The sequence below is a fragment of the Alosa alosa genome, chromosome 3 (genome assembly GCF_017589495.1).
Source record: "Alosa alosa isolate M-15738 ecotype Scorff River chromosome 3, AALO_Geno_1.1, whole genome shotgun sequence".
Taxonomy (NCBI): Eukaryota; Metazoa; Chordata; class Actinopteri; order Clupeiformes; family Clupeidae; genus Alosa; species Alosa alosa.
The window spans coordinates 18,516,013-18,539,462 of NC_063191.1; the positions used below are offsets into that span (position 1 = coordinate 18,516,013).

General features: G+C 44.4%; 2 protein-coding genes across 2 annotated transcripts; both read right to left on the reverse strand.

The window, feature by feature from the left end:
• Nucleotides 1–142: 142 nt before the first annotated feature.
• On the reverse strand, nucleotides 143–19,737 carry dars1 (aspartyl-tRNA synthetase 1). The gene is made up of 16 exons (XM_048238447.1): nucleotides 19,582–19,737; nucleotides 15,894–15,996; nucleotides 14,592–14,621; nucleotides 14,351–14,408; nucleotides 13,394–13,486; nucleotides 11,965–12,067; nucleotides 7,070–7,172; nucleotides 6,534–6,614; nucleotides 5,823–5,882; nucleotides 3,903–4,014; nucleotides 2,307–2,441; nucleotides 1,298–1,445; nucleotides 711–857; nucleotides 493–535; nucleotides 299–379; nucleotides 143–241 (listed from the first exon to the last, which is right to left on the reverse strand). Exons 1-16 carry the CDS (start codon nucleotides 19,698–19,700, stop codon nucleotides 143–145), a joined length of 1,515 nt encoding a protein of 504 aa, XP_048094404.1. The 5' UTR covers nucleotides 19,701–19,737.
• Nucleotides 19,738–21,161: 1,424 nt separating this feature from the next.
• Nucleotides 21,162–23,450, reverse strand: cxcr4b (chemokine (C-X-C motif), receptor 4b). The gene is made up of 2 exons (XM_048240057.1): nucleotides 22,885–23,450; nucleotides 21,162–22,613 (listed from the first exon to the last, which is right to left on the reverse strand). The coding sequence occupies exons 1-2, from the start codon at nucleotides 22,999–23,001 to the stop codon at nucleotides 21,558–21,560; spliced, it is 1,173 nt and encodes a 390-aa protein (XP_048096014.1). The 5' UTR covers nucleotides 23,002–23,450; the 3' UTR covers nucleotides 21,162–21,557.

A 23,450-nucleotide genomic window follows, 5' to 3' on the forward strand; every position in this document is an offset into this window, starting at 1 on the left:
CATGAAGTTTAAACTTGTGCTCTCCATTGATCAGCAGTAATGGGCATCGCAACACGTGCACTCTCTGAGTTCCACAGGGCGGACAGGATCCTCCTCCCTGGCTCTGTCATGAACATGTCCTTTGACAAACAATAGGGCCATATCAACTGTGCCAGTGCAAACCCCCTCCTATTGGGTTGGAGTATTTGCTGCGCTCTCTCCGGAAGCACAGCAGATGAGCCGTCAGGGAGTTGGAGTATTTCTGCAGGACATCATTCATGGAACCGAAGAGAAAGGTTCAGGCCAAGCTCAAACCTACCTTGTCGGTCGGATCAGGCATCGTGTAGAAAGGTCTGACAGCCAGGGGGTATTTGTCCAGCACATAGAAGTCAGTGTCATACTGTAGAGAATACAAGAGAAGAAAATGCACAAAATGGTCATGTGTATGGACTTTCATCTGTACATGTGTATGGACTTTCATCTGTAGCAAGGAAAAGGAAAGTAGTTTCATACCTTTTCTTTCACAAGACGGCCAAGCAGCTTTTCATTAGGCGTGCTGCAAAGGGGAGAGAAAGAAAATCATAGACATACTGTAGCTATAACAGAAGTGGTTAACATAAAATCAATTCTTTCTTTAAATTCAGCTCTCTATACCGGTAACTTTCGGTTTTACAGCTAGTACTCTGTTCAGTAAATGCATGAAACTCTAGGATACAGCAGTAAATTCTGACCTCAGGTCCTCCTCGTCCCCCATCTCCACTCCTGCTGCCCGTAGCATGGCAACGCCCTCCGTGTACTCCAGCCTCAGAGTGGGCTCCAGGAACTTGAAGGGCTCACTGGGGTACTGCTTATTCACTGTCTGGATCTCCGTCTGGAACCTGTCTCTCACACACACACACACACACACACACACACACACACACACACACACACACACACACACACACACACACACACACACACACACACACACACACAAACAAACAATGAAATGCTGAGTGTGATCCAATCTACTCCACATATTACCAGTAGAGGGCAGCAGAGCTTTACATCACATTTGTGTAAGAGAACACGTGGTATGTCATGCAACAGTTGCAAAGAGAACAAAAGTACAAATGAAACTGGGAAAAAGTCACAGTTCCACTTTTTCAGTGGAAAATGCTTCACAGTTGCGTCATCATACAGCTGGTTAGCACAAACTGCCTTCATGCATCAACATGTGTAGCTTTCAACATCAACCACATACTTTCCATCCACACACAGTAAGTGATGAACACCATAAAAGCACATCAGAAGAAGCTGCAATAAAGGTGCTCACTTGTCTCTAAGACCTTTGAAGATCTGCACCATGGTGTCAGTGATGGAGTCGATGACCTCATGGTAATGGTAGTTGAAGGCCATCTCAATATCCAGGCCCACAAACTCAGTCAAGTGACGATGAGTGTTTGAATCCTCAGCCCTGAAAACTGAAAATGCGATGGGTTACTACACATGACAGTGTTGGGCACAATTACATGACACATTATTTTACTCACTTTGATCATTTTATCACAGAGGCAAAATGAACATCATCAAAACAAGTACAACATTGAACAGCTATGGCCACTGTACACTCCTCAGAATACTGATGTTTTTAACTTCGGTATTATTATCACTACCCCTTCTTGACCAGTGGGGGTCACTGTTGAGCTGAGGCGGTGAGGATTGAGACCCATGAGTTCCACGAGGAGTGGGGTTTCTCATTCCAAACAAACAAAATGAAAAATATTCTACATTGAAGAGCATGTCAAGGAATCTGTCTATGAGTCAGCTAACCCCAGCCAGTAGTGTGAGATGGTAGAATCAAGGCAGCCTTTCGTTTTATTTGCCAATTTTCTCACTGAGGCAAAACGTGTTCACATTTCTTTAAACCCTTGGATCAATCGTGAACCACCGAGGAGAATCACTTTTTTAAAAAGACTGATGTGTCCAGATACGCCATTTTCACCTTCACAAACAGCTCAGAAAAAGCTGAACATGTCTTGCTATTTATTACATAACCGATATGTTCGCACATCAAAAGAATTGTCAGTTACACACCAAGCTGTGTGAAATACCCAGTTGCAAGGTTTGCATCTGTGGTGCCGTTTCATTGAGCTGTTGTTCTAACCTAAAGTTTAACTCCCCGGTGGTTTCCAGAGCATAGGGGCTATGGGGTACTTTCTAGACTGCTGATGCAATGTGCATTGATGCTGGAGTAAGGCTTACTGAACACACACTGAGGACTGGGAGAGAGTGAGAGTGTGTGCAGGGGTGGGGGGGGGGATTAGGGTAGTTGGGGTACTTACCAGGTCCCACACAGAAAACTTTGTCAAAATCAGCACAGATGCACATCTGCTTGTAGAGCTGGGGAGACTGGGCCAGGTAGGCGCTGGTTTTGAAGTAGGACACGGTGAACACGTTGGCACCCCCCTCGCTGGCAGCTAAGGGGAGAGGAGCGTTAGTTAGGGCACTGTAGCACTTGCTAGAGACACGCGTCTGTTTCGGTGGTGCATCTGCGGCCAGTGAGCTATTGTTAGAGAAGTACATCTGATTGACGTTTTTTGTGGTGGGCTTGAGGGCTCTGAATGGTCTGTCTAAGAACACTGTGTACCAGAGCATGGGATGCATGGTGTGAACTGGGCGTGTGCGCCGGAAATGTGGTTTTGGGGCGTACGTGGTGTTGGGTCCTTTCGCAGCTGGGGCTTGGCATTTGAGCGCCAAATTTAAACATACAACCGCCAAGGATGCACATTTCCATTGGCTACCGCAGAGATATTATTGAGGAAGTAGTAGTAACTAGCACCCCCCGACCCCACCACACCACGCACACACACACTCTTTCACATTTCAAACCGCCAAAGTGTTGCAACTGTGTTTTGAAAGACTGAAATCATTACTATCACTTGCTCCACCTCTTCAAACGCCTGATTGGCAGTCCAAAAAAGGATCATATATAAGGCTGTAGAAATCTCGACTTGACTCACCACACGCAATGTGCGCCTTGTTTTGTTGCTATGGCCCTAGGACCTTGAGACAAGGCTCTCACACAAGCCACTTGACTTCAGAAAGAACATCGGCTAAGCCCCAGCCAAAAAGCAGGACAATGGGGGAAAGAAGCTGTGTGTGTGTGTTGCTGAGCTCATCAGTAACTGTCATTCCCTCCATGCACCCACACATGGCCCTGACACCATTCTACCCATTCTGCCGGCACATCAGGCCTTATTGACACGGCGTCAGTAAGACTCCATTTTCTGCTGATATCAGGGGATGTGCGAACCAGGGCTCCCTATCTGATGTATGAGGTGGCCTCCTCTCTGATAAATGCCTTACCCAGCTCCTGCTCTGACAGTTTTGGCCACTGTTTCTTGTCCTTCCCCACATGAAAAAAGAGGCTCGCCTTGGAAGTACCAGCCCCAACCGCAGTCTAGGAGCGGTGGCGGGTGACTGATTAGGCACAGCTCTGTGTGGGAGAGCGGCAGTTGGGAGGCCGAGTGCACAGCCCCACCACCGTCTCCCATCTCTGGCCACAGATAAAGACAACGTGCATCTTCACATCCACTCTGTAACGGCCACACACCAGTTCATGGGAACCCAGCAGAAGTACAGCGTGCGTGTGTGTGTGTGTGGGTTACGTGTGAAAGTGTGTGTGTGTGTTTGTGTGTGAAAAAAGTACAGCGTGCGTGTGTGTGTGTGTACGTGTGTGAAAGTGTGCTCTTTATGGGGAGGTAAACTCCACTAGATCTACTTAAGGCACTACCACACGGGCCACACAGCTTTAACAGACTCATACAGGTTTTGTGATGGAAAAAGAAAGCGGGTATAATTTTTTTTTTTTTTTTTTTTTTTTTTTAAAGTGAGTGTGATGTATCGTGTGAAAGTGAAAGCAAGTGTGAAAGGTATACCGGAGATGATCTTGGGGGTCTGAATCTCCACGAAGCCCTTGTCGGTGAGTGTGTCTCGGAAGAGCTGGCAAACACCGGACTGCAGGCGAAAGATGGCCTGGCTGGTGGTCGTCTGGGGGAGGACAGAGGAAAAGGGACAGCATTGCATCAAATGCCCATCAACTAGCGGAAGGAAGCCGTGATTCATATCAGATCACTGAGCCTCCCTGCACAGTTTCAGCTAAAAATGGTTGGAAGTTTAAAGCAACACCAAAGAGTTTTTTGTACCTTAAAATAATGTTTCCAAAATCGTTTCAGTGGTTCATCAACTTGTAACACGGTGAACGGCACTTCTGTATTCGCTTCGCAGCCCTCTATCGGCTATAACCGCACTATGTAAGTTTGTAGTTCGATGAAATGAGACATAAGAAACTACAAATTTGACTTAGGTTTGATGTCGCAATACATCGTACTTTCATAAATCATGCAACATATTCTACCTTGTCTGTGGACATTGTTATTTGCAAAGCCGTTGCTGGATAAACAAATAGCATGCGTGCGACAGAGGGAAAGTTCTTTGGTGTTGCTTTAAAACAAAGCCACCACGGCTTACTAGTGTTAAAATGGGTAAAACTAGATCAATCTGAGGTGGTACGAAACTGCCAAGAGTCTACACAAAACCGCATCACTGACTCGACAAGTACAGGAAGAGTACATCTGAACTGAACCACTGCTCCATGTAGTCACCAAAAAAAAAAGGCAGCAGGATAAAAGCCATGTCTGCCTGCAACACCACACCCAAGTCACTACACACACACACACACACACACACACGCCTGAGTTGCTCCCTTCAGCCACTCACTGCACCACAAAAGGCGTTGAAATTCAACTTTGCTCATTCGCTCAGTTCATCGACCGGGTCCCTGCTGATAACCAGTGATGTGATCCAGTCGTTCCTTTTCAGACTGGTGCTCGCCTGACACCAGGCAAACAACACTCAAATTCACAGCCAGGAAAGGGATGAAACACCCAAGTTGTCCTTCAGTGTCTCACAAAAAAGCTGGGGGAAATCTGTGCAGTCAGTGCATGCTAAGGCACAAAAGAATAAAATAAAAACTGATAAAATATTAAAGTTCTAGATGTCAAATATTTATTGAAAACTCTAAAATGTGTTATTCACACTCTCTTGCCACTTTCAACACTCTCTTTCCACTTTACGTTCAAAGACTTGATGAGCGTAGGCAGGCGGCTTTCTCTCTTTCTCACCCTTGTTTTCACACTTCTCCATATTTGCCTTCACAGTGGGGGGTTGGGTAAAGCACAGGGACACTTTACGTCACTGTGTTGTTGAAGAGATGGTGTCAACCAAAACAGTGAAAAAAACATTGTGTCCTGTGGTTTTTCGCAAAACGCCTACTGCTCAGAGATTTTTTTTTTCAGCGTGCCCTACCACCACCACAGACAACGCTCAAAACTTGTTGCTTCTCAGAAAGTTTTTTCAAAAATGATTTACGCAGAGAGACGAGGTAATTGTTAAGTCATTTGGGTCTGGTCTTTTCAGGTCACTGTTTTACAAGGCTTTTATGGCAGCTCCCCCGGGGAGCATGTGAAAACCTCTTAATGGGGTTTACTCTTCGCTCGAGTCGGGCCCATGATAACAGGCCAACAACTCTGCTGGCTCAGAGCGCCACATTGTCCTCTGAAACAGGTGTTGCTGAGCACGGAGCGGGGTGCCAATGGCAAGAGCTGCGTTCCTCCACCGTTCCACCGGAGGCCAGATTGGAACAGTGAAGCCTTTGGGGCTCTTGGTGGCATGGCCACCACATGGCGGGTTCTCTCGCCCTGCCCTTGGCTGCACATTGGCAAGTGTATCAGAAAGGTGGAGAAGACGCTGGGACTGTACAGATAGTAGAGGGGGAGATGATGGAGGGCGGGTCTTACTCGGAGATCAATGACACGGTTGTCCAGTCTGGTGTCCTGATTGACAGTCGCTCTGCCTTCCTAAAAGAGAGAAAGAGAGAAAGAAAGAAAGAAAGAAAGAAAGAAAGAAAGAGAGAGCAAATGAGTGAAATGAAAAACAAATGAGTTTTGTTTTTTGAACATAGCAACCTGTAACAACCACATAAACGCGGAGCATTGTTTTGTTCTTGCGAGGTTACATAATCTCAGTACCTCACCCCACCCACCGACCTGTAGCATCTAGTCAGACTCAGAAGGCAGGCTAGGTAGCGGTTAGCCGCCGCTACGCATCCTGCCCCCATTACTCATGCATGCAAACACAAGGCACCCAGACAACCACACTCTTCACTCTCCCTGAAGGAGGTTAAGCGCCTTGACTCGTGCGAGACTCCCCCCCACAGAGACTAGAGCACCTGGGCCTCAAGTGCAGCCAAGATCACCTTACTGAGCAAACAGCCCTCCCTCCTCAGCTGTCCTTAAGCCCTGACCCCCCTGGACAGACTCAAAGCAGAGCCAGGAATTACTGCGGTATGCATCCCCAAATCCCTTATCCACCATAAGACGGCAATTACATATCTATTTGTTCAGATATTTCCGATTTGTTAGTTATGGGGGGAGAAATGGGGGCTAGGGGGTTGGGGGGTGGGTCAGCTGGCTCCGTCACATGTTGGTGCCACCACCTGCCGCTCTCACCTCATCCCCCTCTCCCTCGGGTCGCACAGCATCCTCCAGCTGCAGGGGCAGACGGGGTTCGGCCTGGCTGATCACAAATATCTGAGACGGGGAAATGAGAGACAAGAGACAGACAGACAGACAGAACGTCAGGTCAATGTGAGTGAGAACATGAGAGGAAAACAGAGAGGAGCTCATATGCAGGAACACATGGCAAGCAAACAACAAACGTGAGCTCTGAGACCAAGAGAAAACACTGGCCTAATGTGATGTCTGACATTTCTATCACACACACACAGACACACATACACACACACACACAGACACAAACATACACAGAAACACAAAAACACACACATACAAACACACAGACACAGACACAGACAGAGAGACACACACACACACACTTGACATTTTCTGGCTGTCTGTCTGTCTACTCCTCGCCTTGATTCATATTCAAGTCCCACAAGTCTCAGCCAGCTGCACTGAAGAGGCCCACAGAGGAGTCCAGTGCAGCTTCAGAGGCCTTGCCGGCAGCTGTAATGACTGTGCCTCACCCTCTCGATGTGCAGCTCCACATCCTGCTGAGAGCAGCTCTCGATCTTCTGGTCCACCTTCCGCACCATGGCCTCCACGTCCACGATGCTCTCCTTGTTGATGCTGGAACAAAAAGAGCAAGTGGGGGGGGGTGTCACAGAATGTACACCATCCAAATGACCAACGTAACAGAGAAGGTCCGCACAATAGAGTGGTGAAGTCCCGCCCCTTCTACTTACGGTCCATGGGACCTATCTTTAAAAAAATTATGAACGGGAGTTAATGGAGAGATAACAATTATTTTTTGGTCCAGTTTGAACTGTGCCACAAATTTCACATATGATGTGTGTGAATTTAAAAGATAATTTTTCACGTCAAGAAAGTACTGTTGTTCGATAGACTTCAAAAGTTATGTTGGTTTTGTGCGAATCCACTCAGTGGACTACATCTCTCATCTCGAACGATGTACGTCACCAACGTAATGAAACGATAAGAGCTGTTATGCTAGTTAACGGTTGCATCTTGCTGCCTGCTATGTCACTTAACAGTATGTAATGTACAGTCTATGGACGAATACAACTTACCTGATGTGTTTAATCCTCTGACTCATGGTATTTTCTTCGGCAAGGAAAGCCCAATTAAGACCTGTTGCTGGTATGCTTGTACAATCTAGTGTGGCTGTGAATGAGCTAACGTCACTAGCGCGACCAAAGATCCTTGATTACTAGCTCCGCTTTAACGCTCTCTGGCGCGACTGATGGGTTTGTAGTCGTTGGAATTACGATCTTTCACAATGTTGTAATTCAATAGTTACGAAACAAACTCCAAATGTCTTTACATGAAAAATTGTCTTTAAAATTGACAAACATCATATGGGTAATTCATGCCACAAGTCAACCGGGACCAGAAAATAATTTATTTTTCGCCATAGACTGCCGTTCAAATTTTTTTAAAAGATAGGTCCCATGGAGGCAAACGGAAGGGGCGGGACTTCACCACTCTATAGCTCTCCGTTTTTTTTTGTTCAATCCCCAACACACATGACGTTTCGCATGGATGAAGAGCCGAAGGGCTCGAAAGGTCATGCGTGTTGGGGATTGAACTCAAATAAACTAAAAAAACGCAAGTATGCGGACCTTCTCTGTTACATTGGATCTTGGACTTTTGGCTCCTGCACCTTAATTTGGATGTGCGCACGTTCCCAAACCACCCAAATGACTCCATCTAAATAGCACTGAGGCAGTGTGTGCCTCCACCCACACACCGTATTTCACACATAATACTTCCACTATTAGCACATGCTGCTTTTTGAAGTTGAATTTTGATTGAAGGTATTGCATTGTTTCCCCACCTTGGGGTCGGGACCCGGTGTGGGGTCGCCTGAAATTAAAATGGGGTCGGCTGAGATACTGGGTTATCTTAAAACTGACCAGCACATTACATACAAAAATATTGAATAAAACCAATCATAGATCCTATATTACAATCTAGTTACGTAAAAATAAACTTAGACGGCCTGCATGAGATCTTTGATTGATGTAATCATGCTTCAAAGTGCCGCTCTCGACTGGATATCACAAAAGACAAGAGATGCGCGCTCTCACAACATGTTGTGAATGATTGGGATTGCCAATGCTTTGTGACATCAAAATAGGGTCACCTCACCTGCAGGGAACCCCTGAGTATTGCATTAAGGCTGGGCAATGCAGCTAAAAAACCTCTGCAGATCTCGATATGTGAGGAGAAATGGTATTTGTTTTACAATTATGATGCAATATAATAAAATCTTATCCAAAGGCACGTATATTTATATATATATATATATTTTTTTTTTACAAAATGGAGACAGTCAAGACAAATGCATGACATTTTGAGGTGCTTCCTTGAGTTCTTAGGAACCATAATTGGGATAGCCTTCAATAAGGCTTCAGTGTTCATAAGGACATGTATTTCCAACCCAACATACTGCATATATTATTACTGTTATTAAGATTACTGATCTTTTAGCAAATAATACACAACTTGAACACTTAAATTATTTCTTTTGAATTTGTCTTAACAAAAGTGGATTTGGATAGTGTTCAGGTCCCGCCAAATGTTCCCACAAATTGGCACCTGCACCTGAATCACGAGTGCCATATTGCTTAATTATTCCTAAAACCATGGTCAAATTAGATTTTTTTTATGACTATTGACTGATTCATGGGATACTAAAAAGAGATATCCAAAATAGCCCCCATAAAAACATTGGTACCTAATATGTATTGGAACATGGCCAGTGTATCTCCAGTCAAGTGTATCTTTTTGTCCAATGAATCTTTAAAAAGTTACCTGGCTATTGCACAAAGTTAACATATTACACTGCAATTCGTACATCTTCGTACATAGTATTCAATAATAATAATAAAAAAAACTGCACTCACACATGGGCACCTTTTAGCATATGGAAAATGTGCAAATTCTACACAATACTACGCAAAAAACTGCCTATATATATATATATATATATGCCTATATATTGTCAATATTGTGATATTAAAAACTTGTACAATATAGTATGATCACAGTATACAACACAATATGTTATGGTACAGCCCTAATTTGTATTAATTATAAATCAAACTTATGGCTACATGCTGAGAGCAGCACTGAAAGAGTAAAGCATAGTTCAAAGGCATATGCACAGTGTATGACGATGTGAGGGGGGCATGGCATTCTTCAGAAGCATCCAAAATGCCTTCATGGACCCGAGTGACATTAAGTTGTAAGTGAACATGACATCATCAACTGTGGAAGGTGGAAACTTAACATTATGTAACGATTTCCATCGTAATTCACCGTTCCTCTTTTCTATTTAAAGGTGGCACATTTTCCAACAGGCATGGTTGCTTTGGCAAAACACGCAGGTTTGTAATACCTTGTGCTGCTTCTTGTGGCAGGCACCAAAGGGCATAAACTTAGAAGCACAGTCATCTCCTTCTGAAGGGTACTCAGGCACTTTGAGAGACATTTTCCATTCTACTCTGAAAATATAGCTTTGGACCTTCTTTCCCTCTTGTGTGTCTGTCATGTGCCTTTGGTTTTGTGTGTGTGTGTGTGTGTGTGTGTGTGTGTGTGTGTGTGTGTGTGTGTGTGTGTGTGTGGGTGGGTGGGTGTGGGCGCGTGTGGGCGAGAGAGAGAGAGAGAGAGAAAAGGCGGCCAACTGTCACGGCGAGTGTTGGGTGCTCAGCCGGACCTGTGAGTAATCCTTCAGCTCGTCTCATTAAGGAGGAGTAATGAGAGGCGAGAGAGGGAGATCACCATCCCAGCCAGCTGCTTCTGGGAGACACTTCACACTGCCGGGATCAGCTACACAAATAAAGTGCCGTCTTAATACCCCCCACCCCCCATCTCACCCGCTCTGCTCCGAGGAACAATAAACCCGGCTGATAAAAGAGTCTTGATTAAGTCTCAATAAAGGCTGGCTGGCTGGCTGATGCCACTTCGCTGGGGTGCAATCTCTCCACACAATGAATCGAGAGAGGGCTCAAGGAGGAGAGGACAACGGAAGAGGGATGTCATAATAATATATATGAAGTCTAATGGGCTAAAAAATCATATTTCATGGTTGTTTTTATTTCCTCTGAAAGAGATGGTAAGAACCTGCCTTATCTCTTATGGAGGCTGGTAGTGAAACTGAATCAAGTCTCAGAGAGATAATATTAGTAGAGTAAGATTAGTACAGTAAAATTAGTATAGTAAAATTTGAGGCTGTGGCAACACTTGTTTATCATAATGGCAACACATGTTTATCATAAACTGTGTTTGTTGACGTTTGTTTACCAAGCTGGTTGAGAGTGGTTTCACCACTTATTACTCACAATTACACACTAAACAGCAATGCACGCAACTGCAGATTGACATCAGGCCTTATGCAACTAAAATAAAAGGAAGTAACAATTCTCAACAACAAAGTCTTTGGTTCTTCATATGGCCTCTGGCAAAACATCTGACTGCGGCAAACTGCTGAGCAGCTAAGTTCTTAAGAGCGAGTCTAGTGGTCTCCACTAGTCCAGTGTTTTTCTAGTGCTCGTCAACGGAGGGAATAACATCTGATGTTACACATTCAAGGTAAGGGTTGCCAGGTTGCCACTCTCAGCATGTTACTTTAAGCTTACATCACCAAGTGGAAGTTGGCTAAGGTCACAGGGCCACAGAGTGTCTAAGCAGAAGAGGTTGGAAGGTTAGGTCAGGTCAGGCCAAACCCAGTCAGCGTGACCCTGACCTGGGACACAGACAGAAAGACTGTGGTCAGTTGACACAAGACAACCCATGACTGACCGCATATGACACTGCACACAAGTGTCTTTTGTGTGTGTGTGTGTGTGTGTATCTATGTGTGTGTGTGTGTGTGTGTGTGTGTGTGTGTGTGTGTATCTATGCGTGTGCTTGTGTGCTATGGTGGAAATCGGGAAAGAAGGAACATTGGAGCACGCCACACGAAAATACATCTTTGGTAAGTATTTATCATACGGGTGGCTATACGAGTAAGTCATCCTTCACACGAAGCAGCTCAATTTGGCAAACCACATATCAGCAGTTATAAACTCATTCTACACTTGTGGGAAAAAAAACCTCAAGCCCTAGTTTCCTATCACATCAAGGCCTATTTTTACCTGCAACTCTTGCTTTTGACAGACCGATTTGTGAGACATTCATTAGCAGTAGGCTTTTAAGTGGCCTGGTGTCCCTGAAGTAGCTCAGCTAGGCAGTTATCTGTAGTGCAGGAATGGGCCCCATTTAAGTGCTGATGGAGTGCTGTAGCCCAACACAAAACTGTTATTGATCGCTGATGAATGTGCGCTAAAGTGATCTCACTCACTTTTCCCACCATTGTTAGGGCCCGCACAGACAGGAAGTGTGTTCTCCTACTCACTTGGCGGCAAACTTGACCATCTGCTTGCTGGCGCGATCTCCCACGGCGACCAGGGCCTGGACATTAAACTGCTGCTGACGCAGGACCAAGAAGCACTGCTTCCCTGGAAAAGGAAAAACCCGTCAGTAGCACCCTGAGTGTTGCACACTCTCTTCTTAATTCTGTCAATAACGCCTTTTTTTTTCTGAACTTTTTTAAAAAAATTCTGGGTTGCACTTTTCTTATTCCAGCTAAAGATTTATTTGTCCTTCTACCAACAGACCCAAGCTGGCAAATTTCCAAGGTAATCATTAACCCCTCCAATAAAAGCCAGCTCGCTTTGAAACGTGGCACACAGGCCAAACTTGTCACCAAATTGCACACCTTGAGAGTGCACAAAATAAAAATAAACCTGCGGCTCGGACTGACATCAGAGAGACCACCCAGACGCTTTGATCTGGCTTCCTGGTGTCCTAACGTTGGGGAGGGGGGCAGTGGTGGTGGGGTGGGGGGTGACAAACAGGTCTGAGGGGGATCAGGCAAAAGTAAACCTGCAAGGCTCAGGATGTTATTTGGCTCTCAAGGACATCCTCCATTGAGAAGGAATGAATGGGTGTCGAGTTGGGGTGGTGGTGGTGGTGGAGGAAGAACAGGTCCCGACATGGAAGTTGTCCTGGAAGGAAACCGCTGAGATATGATCATAATATGGTGGTTTATTCATTACCATATTCTTAGGCCCTGATGCGTACGTGCAGGCCCCTGGCAGCTCAGATGCCCGACTGAGGCGGAGCTCAATGGGTTCATTGTGGGGGAAACGGTGCTAACGCTGACATGCAGTTTGGGTTTCTGAAGACCACCTTGTAGGTGAAGAATGTGAGCAATGTCATTTGAGCTCGCCTAGCTAATGTAATCAATGAATGTTCAACAGGTTTTTAAATTTTACATTAAAATTGTGTAAAAGAGCTGCTCTAGACTAACCAGGATGCACATACAAACAGCAACCCTACTGGCATGCCACTGCATGAAATATAGAAAAATAAGTATCAAATAACTCCATTATAAATGCTCGTCACATCCGTGTAAGTGCTCGTCACGTCCATATAAGTGCTCGTCACGTCCATATAAGTAATCGTCACGTCCATATAAGTATAAGTATATATACTCTTTTGATCCCGTGAGGGAAATTTGGTCTCTTAAAAGCACTTAGCAGTCTGCCCCCATGCCCCATATTACAACCATAAATCTCAGGTATGAAGGAATCCGGGGGTCTGGTGCCATGCTATCTTTTTGATTTCTACCACGGGTGCTGGAACACCTTAACAAATGGCGTTGGCTTGACAGGTGCCCTTGGTGCGGAGGTAGGAGTGGCTCTCGGTGTGGCTGGCAGGGAAACTGGATAGCATAATGATGGCGTGGTTTTGAAGTTGCTTGCGGCGGGGTGCGACGTTACCTTTGGCACGGCTGGTGTGAACCCTGGCGCGCACCCAGATCAGCTGGTCAGCCCTCTCCGGTGTCAGCTGCTGGACACGGACCAACACCCTGTCTGGCTCCGGCAGGGGAGAGAAAGGAGCATCCTTCAATATGACATCAAAGTGTCCATTTCTCACACAAACACAGACACACCCACCCTCACACACACAGATATAAAGTGTCTCTCTCACACACACACACACACACACACACACTTTACAACAAAGCAGTTTGCTCAGATTACACTGCCGGCGGGACCAACAAATATGAAAGAAAACAGGCCCCTCTTCCTGAAAGCTGACCATCTCGGGTGCATTTTCTTGCCCGGTGACAAATCACCTCTGCTCCTGCCCCCCTTGTCATGTTGTAGCACTCACCACTTCATTACCAGCATGAAGGGCGCAGAGGGGCCTCCCTCACCTGCCCTCGTTGTGCTGTGGGTGCGCTGAGCGAACCCGCCCTCCGCCCCAACCCTGCGCTACCCACATAAAAGTATGCAACTACTTTCACTCATCCTTGCAGACAGTCACGCAGCGGCTTGTATCGCTTTGTTCTTGCGCGCTGGAGCCGAAAGGGCAGGCAGACAGATGGATGGGTGCGCAACCTCCACCTCCGCAACCCTCCCCCGCTCTCCCCCCCAAGCCCCCAGCCCCCTCACTCAGGTACGATTAGTCACTCCAATTATCTCCTGACATTCGTAGCAGGCAGCCTTCGGTGAGAACAGCGCCCAAGCAACTGCATCCCTATGACTCATAATGGTATCGTATTATGTGCAGTGATGCAGCTGTTGCCTAACTTTTCTGCGAGCAAGGTGAGAATATTGAGGGGAAATGGGTGCAAAAGAAAAAGTAAATGTATAACACTTTCTATTCAAGCTGTGAAACAGCAAAGAACAAAGACTTAGAAAAAAAGCAGACACCCATGAATCCCCGCTCACCCAGTTTCTCCTGTGACTGGACCATCGGAGACACTCCGTACCGATCCTTGGCAAAGTCCTAGAGGGAAATCGAGAGAGAGAGAGAGAGAGAGAGAGAGAGAGAGAGAGAGAGAGAGAGAACAGAAGAGAAGAGAAGAGAAGAGAAAAGAAAAAGACAAGAGTTGATACACAGTGCATGCAGAGACAGAGGCAGAGGCTGGATGGGAGCCAGTGGAAGCATTGTGTTGCAGCTCATACTCACGTCTTCATCGGTGCTCTGCTGCTCGGCGGCCTGTCAGAGAGAGCAAATACCCGTCAGACAGCTGAGAGACAGATCTCATTAGGCTGACACTACCCTCCAGAAAACAGGCCCCCACTTGGACAAAACAAAGTTATTATGATTAACTCAACCTAGATTCCAATCCAAGAAAACAACACTGATTGGAGTGATGCAGAAACATGAGGCATGTTCACTGATGTACACTACCGGTCAAAAGTTTGATGTCACAGAATTTTCCATTCCACTCCATTATAGACAGAATACCAGCTGAGAATTGCATTGTTTTTTTAATCAGGGCAGCTGATTTTTCAGATTACATTATGTGCTTACATAATTGCAAAAGGGTTCTCGACTGCTGTAGAAAGAATTTACTGTTCTTTAATGCTATATCTACATTGCCCATTATCAGCAACAATGTTCCAAAGGCATATTCTGTTTACTAATCTGATCTCATTTTAAAAGGCTAACTGAGAAAACATTGGAGAACCCTTTTGCAATTATGTAAGCACATAATGTAATCTGAAAACTGCTGCCCTGATACAATTTAGGAATACTGACCTGAGACCTGTCCTACATAGACACTTTTAGTATAAGTAAATATCGCCATCAGTTAGCCAATATAACAATTTTTACTTATTTCCTAAGATAAGATAAATAAAAAGATAATGTGCTTTTGACACCAACTGACACCTTGTTACCCAAGACCACTTTCAAAGTAACATTCACAAGTACATTTTCTTCATGTTTCAAAATATCGCACTTCAATGTGAAGTGTCACCCCACCAAGGAGAAAGAGGAGCTGTTGTGCTGGCAAGACATTGGATTTGAAGCATGTTGCTCCAGGCTTTTCAACTACTGAAATTATATGCTTTCACTCTGCTGCTACGACAGTAATGCGACACCCAGCAAGCTCCACAAACCTGTTCAAACCACCACCACCACCAGTGTGCAGTTTGACTCAGGTCTCCAGTGTGACACAGTAAGCCAGTGACTCGCTAGAGCTCAAAGAATCGGCTGTAAAACGGAATTTTAACACAGCGCGCCTCAGATAGCGTGTTCAAAATAATGAACCCTGCTGTTTACGCTTGTTTATTTATGCTTAAACCAATGCGCTCTTTTAGATTTAAATAGACTTTTGTTTGGGCATAGAAAAACATAGGACTAACAAGCACAGGAATTGGGACAATGGTGCCCCCCTCCCCACTTGCAGATCCGTCTGTGCCAGCGGCACATTCACAGCTGTGGGAGCCGGAGGGGCGTCGCGGGGTGTTCAGACGCACTAACCAGCTTGGCCTGCTTCTCCGCCTTCTTTGCTGCTTTCTCCGCTTCCTTCTGTGCTTTCTTCAGCCCTTTCTTCGACTGGGCCTGTTGCTCCTCCTCACTCGCCCTGCACCAGGAAGGCCCCACACACACACACACACACACACACACAGAGAGAGAGAGAGAGCGAGAGAGAGTCAGCTTCGGCCTGCTCCCATCTCCTCACTTCCTTAAGGGATGTTTTGGACAAGGTGGGAAAATGCATTCCACCCCCAGCTCACTGTCTGGCGCGCAACGTCTCCCCTGGCTTTTAACTGCTGCTCCCTTTAAGCCCATTGTTTTCGTCTGACGATCCTAAACGCAGCCAGGTGACAAGTGAGCTGATAGCCCATCACAGTCTGCATTGTGCTTTTCATGTTGCGCTTTCTTGTGAAGACTTTTCACTAAAGAGATGGGCAAAGGGGTATACAACAAGGCTTGACACTACAAAGGGTTCCGGGTATGTGTTGGATCTAAGGCTCATTAGTGAACAGGTAGCTAAACACGTAATCTGGCAGTTGAGGATATTTCAAGGTACTACCTACCAACACTTCTCCACGTGTGTGTGTGTGTGTGTGTGTGTGTGTGTGTGTGTGTGTGTGTGTGTGTCCACTCACAAAATGGCTTAATGCATTAAACACCCCTGACAGTATGGCGAAAAACAAACACAGTCCAGATTTTGAGACATTTGGTAATATATGAATATATTTTCCTGAAATTGTTTTAGTCTTCAGACAGCATTGAGAATGTGATAAGAAGTCACTAAAGCTTGCCCTTTGTACTTGTCCCATTAAACTAAATGGCCTGGATCTCAATGGCTCCAGTCGATCTGATAAAACCAGATATGATAACAACGTAGACTACATAAGTACATAGTCTGCTCAAACACTGCAACTGTCTAGGCTGTTTCATCTAGACAGAAAGTGGTATTAAAAACATCATTCCATTTCAAGCTAGGACATGAATGCATGGCATATTTTAACTAGAAAGAAAAAAAAGGTGGCAAAATGCTTTGTTGACATCTTTTGCTTACTAAGATCCTGACAGTTGCAGTATGGTGAGTAAACGGAGACTGATCGACCTTGCTCATCCAAGTGTGGCATTTGCACATTAACTTGGAAAAGAATGGAAGCTGAGCACACAATCATATAGACCTACATGTACACATGTATGCACACACACTCTATACTCGCAGGACAGTTTTCACCAAGTTAGGTTCTGAACTGTCCACCATAGAGAGTAAATCAGACTCTGCTTTTTTTGCATTTGCGAACACGCCACACACACACACACACACACACACACACACACACACACACACACACACACACACACACACACACACACACACACACACACACACACACACACACACAATACTCGCGGGACATTCTTCACCAAGTTAGATTCTGAACTGTCCACCATAGAAAGTAAATCAGACTCTGCTTTTTTTTTTTTGTGTGTTTGTTTAACATACACAAACACACACACACACACACACACACACACACACACACACACACACACACACACACACAATACTCGCAGGACATTCTTCACCAAGTTAGATTCTGAACTGTCCACCATAGAGAGTAAATCAGACGCTGCTTCTTTTTTTTGCGTTTGCAAACACACACACACACACACACACACACACTATACTCGCAGGACATTCTTCACCAAGTTAGATTCTGAACTGTCCACCATAGAGAGTAAATCAGACTCTGCTTCTTTTTTTTTTTGCGTTTGCAAACACACACACACACACGCATCATGCATCATGCATGCACAGGCACATGCACACACACTCTCTATACTCGCAGGACAGTTTTCACCAAGTTAGGTTCTGAACTGTCCACCATAAAGAGTAAATCAGACTCTGCTTTTTTTTTGCATTTGCGAACACACACACACACACACACACACACACTATACCCGCAGGACATTCTTCACCAAGTTAGATTCTGAACTGTCCACCATAGAGAGTAAATCAGACTCTGCTTCTTTTTTTTTCGTTTGCAAACACGCAAACACACACACACACACACACTATACTCGCAGGACATTCTTCACCAAGTTAGATTCTGAACTGTCCACCATAGAGAGTAAATCAGACTCTGCTTCTTTTTTTTGCGTTTGCAAACACACACACACACAGGGGTGATGGCAATTGCCCAAGCTGCCCCCCTCACGAGTCCCACTAAGGAACAATGGCTGGCAAAGGAAACTGGGAGGCCCATTCACTGAAGCAAGTGCAGGACTATTACTAACCACTGAATTTACGGATGAGTGTTGCTCACAAGTTAACTTTAAAAACTCCGCAGAGTTTTTTCAGCAGAGCATGTTTGGGTCACTGTATACATTGGCAGACAGACACGCTTTCACACTTGGTCCTCTGGAAAGTTACTCATATACAAGAAACAAAGGAAAGTAATCAACTCCCCAAGTCAGCATTTCCCCCTGGGTATGGGGGTTGTGACCTAGTCCTAAGTGAAAGTCCTGGTAAGACATTAAAGAATGTTGCTTGCCCAGTCTTCCTACAATGGTCCTCACAACACTTCCAGTCCTACTTGTTATACTTATGTCTATGACAATAAATTCCATCTGGTAGGCTAAATGTCCATGCCTAAGTAGTAAGCTATTTTACCTGATAAATGCTGCCTCTGTTAAATACATCTGATGCCATACCAATAATAACAAAGTCATGGAAAACGATTGCCAGCTAGCAAGATTGTAAACATGATTATAAATACTGCAGAATTGCACATGCAAGTGGCAGAGTGCTCAGTGCATTTTGTAAAAACGTCATGTAGGCTATGCAATAGAGTTCTTAGAAGACGCATCAAATGCATAGATATTAGGTAACAGGTTTCATGATTTGGCTATTTTTTCCTTTGCAAATGATTTTCTTTTCTATTCGCAAAAGTAGAACTGACGTTTGGGTTTAACTATGTGAGAGAGATGGCTGCCCAGCGGCCGATGGCCTCATAACACCTGTTTCAGCTGCTTCGACATGCAGTTGCCTGCCCTGGGAGAGGTTACAGCTAACAATCAATTTAAAGCTAGCAGTCGTGGAATAACTTATAAACGTTACAGAGCTACAGTGGCGACTTAAAAACTTAACGCTGCAAAGACTTCTTTCCGACAAGTAACTTTACGTTAACGTTAACAGTTCTTATCGGAACAGTTATCGGAACATCACAAAGTAACGTTAGCACAGTCACTATCGCGAGTTTACTATTACCTATTCAGCTAGCTAGTAGCTATAAGCAATTCAGCAAAGGGTTTTAGATGCCGACATAAGTTCCCCGCTTCAGTTTTAGGACGAATTGGCCACAAATTGTAACAGGAAAGTTCACTTAATTAACAGGGGACAACAAAATCCAGCATTCTAATCAGCGCTGGTCAGCTAACGTTAAATCTTCCGGAACACTATCCGAACATTGTTGCTGTGAACAAAATGTAAAATAAGTTAATTTCCTGAGAACAAATAAAGCGATGACAACACTCTCTTTTGCTGATGCAATCAACTGCAAGTGTTTCTGGATGTGATGGCATGGGATACAGCAAGATTAGCTTTTATGCTAACTAAATAGCCAGCAAGCATTAGCCAGACAGAAATGTCATTAGATAGTTCAACAGTTCGTCATACTAGCATGGTATATTGACGTACCCTTTTAGTTCTTCTTTAGTCATGACTAGAACTAGGCGCCCTGTGTGATTCGAGACGGCTACTTGAGAGAATCCTCTAAAATCTGACAAGCCACACAAACTGGGAATGCTTACACGCATGCAAGGAAGGACCTATTTCGTTGGTGCACTGCAGGAGCATGTCACCTAAGGTTTCCGTGTAAAAACAAAAGACGGTCTTAAACATTGTTCCGCAGACACTTGTCAGATCAGATAATAAAGAGCGTTTTTTTTGTCTTGTAAAATGATTTATGATATCAACCAGCCTCTATTTAATGCCATATAAATGTTAAGGCCTGTTTTATTATATCTTTATTTACATTTAGGTCAAAACACATGACAACAAACGTTTTTAGAGATCTCAACTGAGTTCAAATCAAAAGAGGTGAAAATGCCTATCTGATAATCCAATATGTCGTATTGCAACCCTGGTCAAATAGAAGTTTAACATGCTTTTAAAGAAATGTATATTTTGTGTGACAAGACCATTAAATAATTTCACAGGTCATTGCTCCCATGATGTCCTGTGGCAGGAAACTGCCTTCCTGGGCTCATTTCCCAACCATAAAATACAGGAGATTGGTCCAGAACACTAATGCATTGAATTTTCCATTAGGCCTATTGCTTTTGTCAGTCATTGCAGCAGGTGTGCTGTTTAAGGGGATTGTTTTTGCATGGAAAGAAGTTTCTTTCAATTTATCTGAGGGAAAGTATTTCTCAATTGTAAAACTCAATTGTTCAGAACTATATGAATGAGTGAAATGAGACCATGTGACCGTGTGTGGCCATAGCCTAAATGTACTATCAATGTGAAATCCTATGACTATTGGATTGTGCAGAACTTTGAAACAAACTGTGATTAGATGTGTTTGGTGGTAGTAGTTGGGCTGGGGTGAGGAGCTCCATTTGGCACACATATGGGTTCTCAAATGGTGCTTACAGGGCAATGGGCTAGACTCAGCTGAGCTCAATGATCTCAATGGTATAACTTTTCCATGGTAATAGGAGGACCATTCCACCACATTCACAAATGAACCCCTGGCTTCATCTGGTCCCTTCTAGCCTACTGGTCTGGCTCCATGAATTAAAGGCACTTGACTACCTTTAACATTGCTTGACATGATAATGGTACTTATAGGATATGATTACTCAGTGGGACACAACTAGCAACCATTCGATTATCACTGCTTGCTAACTTAAGCTCTGACTTAGTATATTCCCATACACCAACCCTATAACAAAGTTACTACCTTCATGTCTTTTTATTTTCCATTGGTTGTGAAATCTTCTAGTAAAATGCGTAAATCATGCATGTTATCATCCACTGGCTCATGCCACAAGCCTGAGTGGTTTATTGAGTGCTAACTATGTCTTTTTTCTTATTTAAATGAGCAGATGTTCTTGAATTTGTAGAGCCCCTGTATGGAAAGCCAGTCCTTAAGTCAGGTGGAGCTATTGTGTTTACTTGACAGATCTCCTCTACCCTTAGCGCATCCCATCCCCCGCCCTGCCCAAATCTGACTTTCCCAGTGGGTCGAGGGAAAAAAAACAAGGGGAGTCATGTTTCATGTTTTAAAAACACTCATGGTTTATTATGAACATTATATTACACTCAACAAATCAATGCAATGACAAGAAAACAGTGTAAGCTACCACAACAATAAATAACCTCTCAAAGCAATTAAGTGCCTATACATAACGGCAAGCAAACTATACACAAACATTTACAAGCAGTGGCTCACATGATTCAGAGCATAAAAAATAAAGCTGTTTAAATACACAATTAGTCATTCACCAGCAGAGGCCAAACTCAAGGTGTATACAAAAGTACTAATCTGAAATGACAATTGAAACTAAATCTTTTTTTTTTTTCAAGTAACAATTGTGTACAAAAATGAGGACTGTCTGCTTTTTCAAATGTCTTTAAAAATCTACATATAAAAAAACTGTGTTTGTTCATTAACTGGAAAGGACACTGGAGGATTCTGATTCTGTGGATACTGATGAGATAATTCCTCTCTTCTTGGTCAGAATCTTGTGACTGGATCTGCTGTTGAGTGTGTTCCGGGCGGATTTCTTGAATTTTACCCCAAGGAACGCATACAGAATGGGATTCAGACAACAGTGGAAGTAAGCCAGCACTTCTGAGATGGGAATCCACTTCTGAAGGCCCTGCATCAGCCCACAGTTGCCGCCGATGACATTGAGCTGGGAGAGAGTGTCCACAAAGATGCCAATGCAGTACGGGAGCCAGCAAAAGAAGAAGCAAACAATGAGGATGACTGTGGTCTTCAGAGCCTTCCTCTTCAGCGTCTGTCCTTTGGAACCCTGAGAGAGTCGTGAAATTATGATGTAGTAGCAGGTGAAGATGATAAGTCCGGGCAGCACAAATCCAACCAGAATTTGCTGGAAACGAAACACAGCCATCCAAATCACGTTGCCCTCCAAAGGGTAGACGCGTTCGCAGAAAGTTCTGCTGCCCCTCTCTTCTGCTCTCGCAAACACCAGGTCAGGCACAGTGAGCAGCGCAGCAGGTAGCCACACGCCAATGTAAATAATGCGCTCTGCAAGAAGTTTTCTGGTGGACAGGCTGTTAGTCGCTTTAACAACGGCCAGGTATCTGTCCAGGCTAATAAAAGCCAAGATCAGCACGCTGCTGTACAGGTTAACAGTGTAGATCATGTGCACAGCAACACAGAGAAATCCACCAAAGTACCAACTGCTCGCCACATCAACTGCCCAAAAGGGCAACGAGAGCACAAACAACATATCAGCCACAGAGAGGTGGACGCGGTATTTATCAGTCATGTTGGACGACTTCTTCTGGTAGCCCATCACAACAATCACAAGCCCATTTCCGACGATGCCGAGGACGAAAATTATTCCGTACACGATTGGAAGGAAGATTTTCTGGAAGTCATTGTTGAGCGCTCCTTCACAGAGCTCATCATAGTCGTCCATATCCCCCGACCCTTCCTCGGAGTTGTTAAAGTCGTTCATATTGAACACATAGGTCTGCAAAGGAAATCAGAATGTAAGTTGTCATTTAGTGAATAGTAAAACATTTTTACTTATAGGATATGTGTGTTACTTGCAATAAATGGCAACAGACTATGAAAATAACATTTTAAAAGTTCGTAGATCCAGCCTAATTAATGTGTTCAAACACTGTTGAAACTTTGATTTAGGCTACTTATTGTGGGTTGCACAAGTAGCCTACTTTGCTTACGTTTTTGGATATCACCTTCGTTTTAAAACACATACATTTCCTTAAACTTTCACTTACGTAATGGAATCCCTCTTCCATCTTCAAATTTACTTTAGTCCCTGAGACGTGAAACAGACCCCAGCAACTGTTTAGGAGCACCCAGGTAAAATTGCCGACACGTTGTCTGCGGATCATCTTAAATATAAGCGCGTCTTGAGGAGGGAGGCGCTCCAGGCTCCTCCTCTTATATGTCAGAGTCGTTTGTAACGGACACAGTCAGTATCCCATACTGCTTCTGGTGTTAAAAAGGCTGGAGCTCTGATCACTGCTCGGTATCAAAGTTAAATGATTGACTTGAATATCATTTGGTGGTGAAATTCAACATGGCTATAATATCACTTCTGACTGTTGTGTTTAGGCAACAACAAGCACGCTCATGCTGTGCTGATGCTTATTTAACGATATCACGTTTTTCTGAGATTACACAGAAATATATAATTTATCATGCCCTTTTCTTGTTTGCTGCTTCACAAATTACACACTTGAACAATTGGCTTGTGCACAGGCTAAGCAGAAGTTTGTCAGTGTGTGTCCACTCCACTTTTTAACATGAGCAGTAACCCAGAGCCTCTTGCTCTAAACTC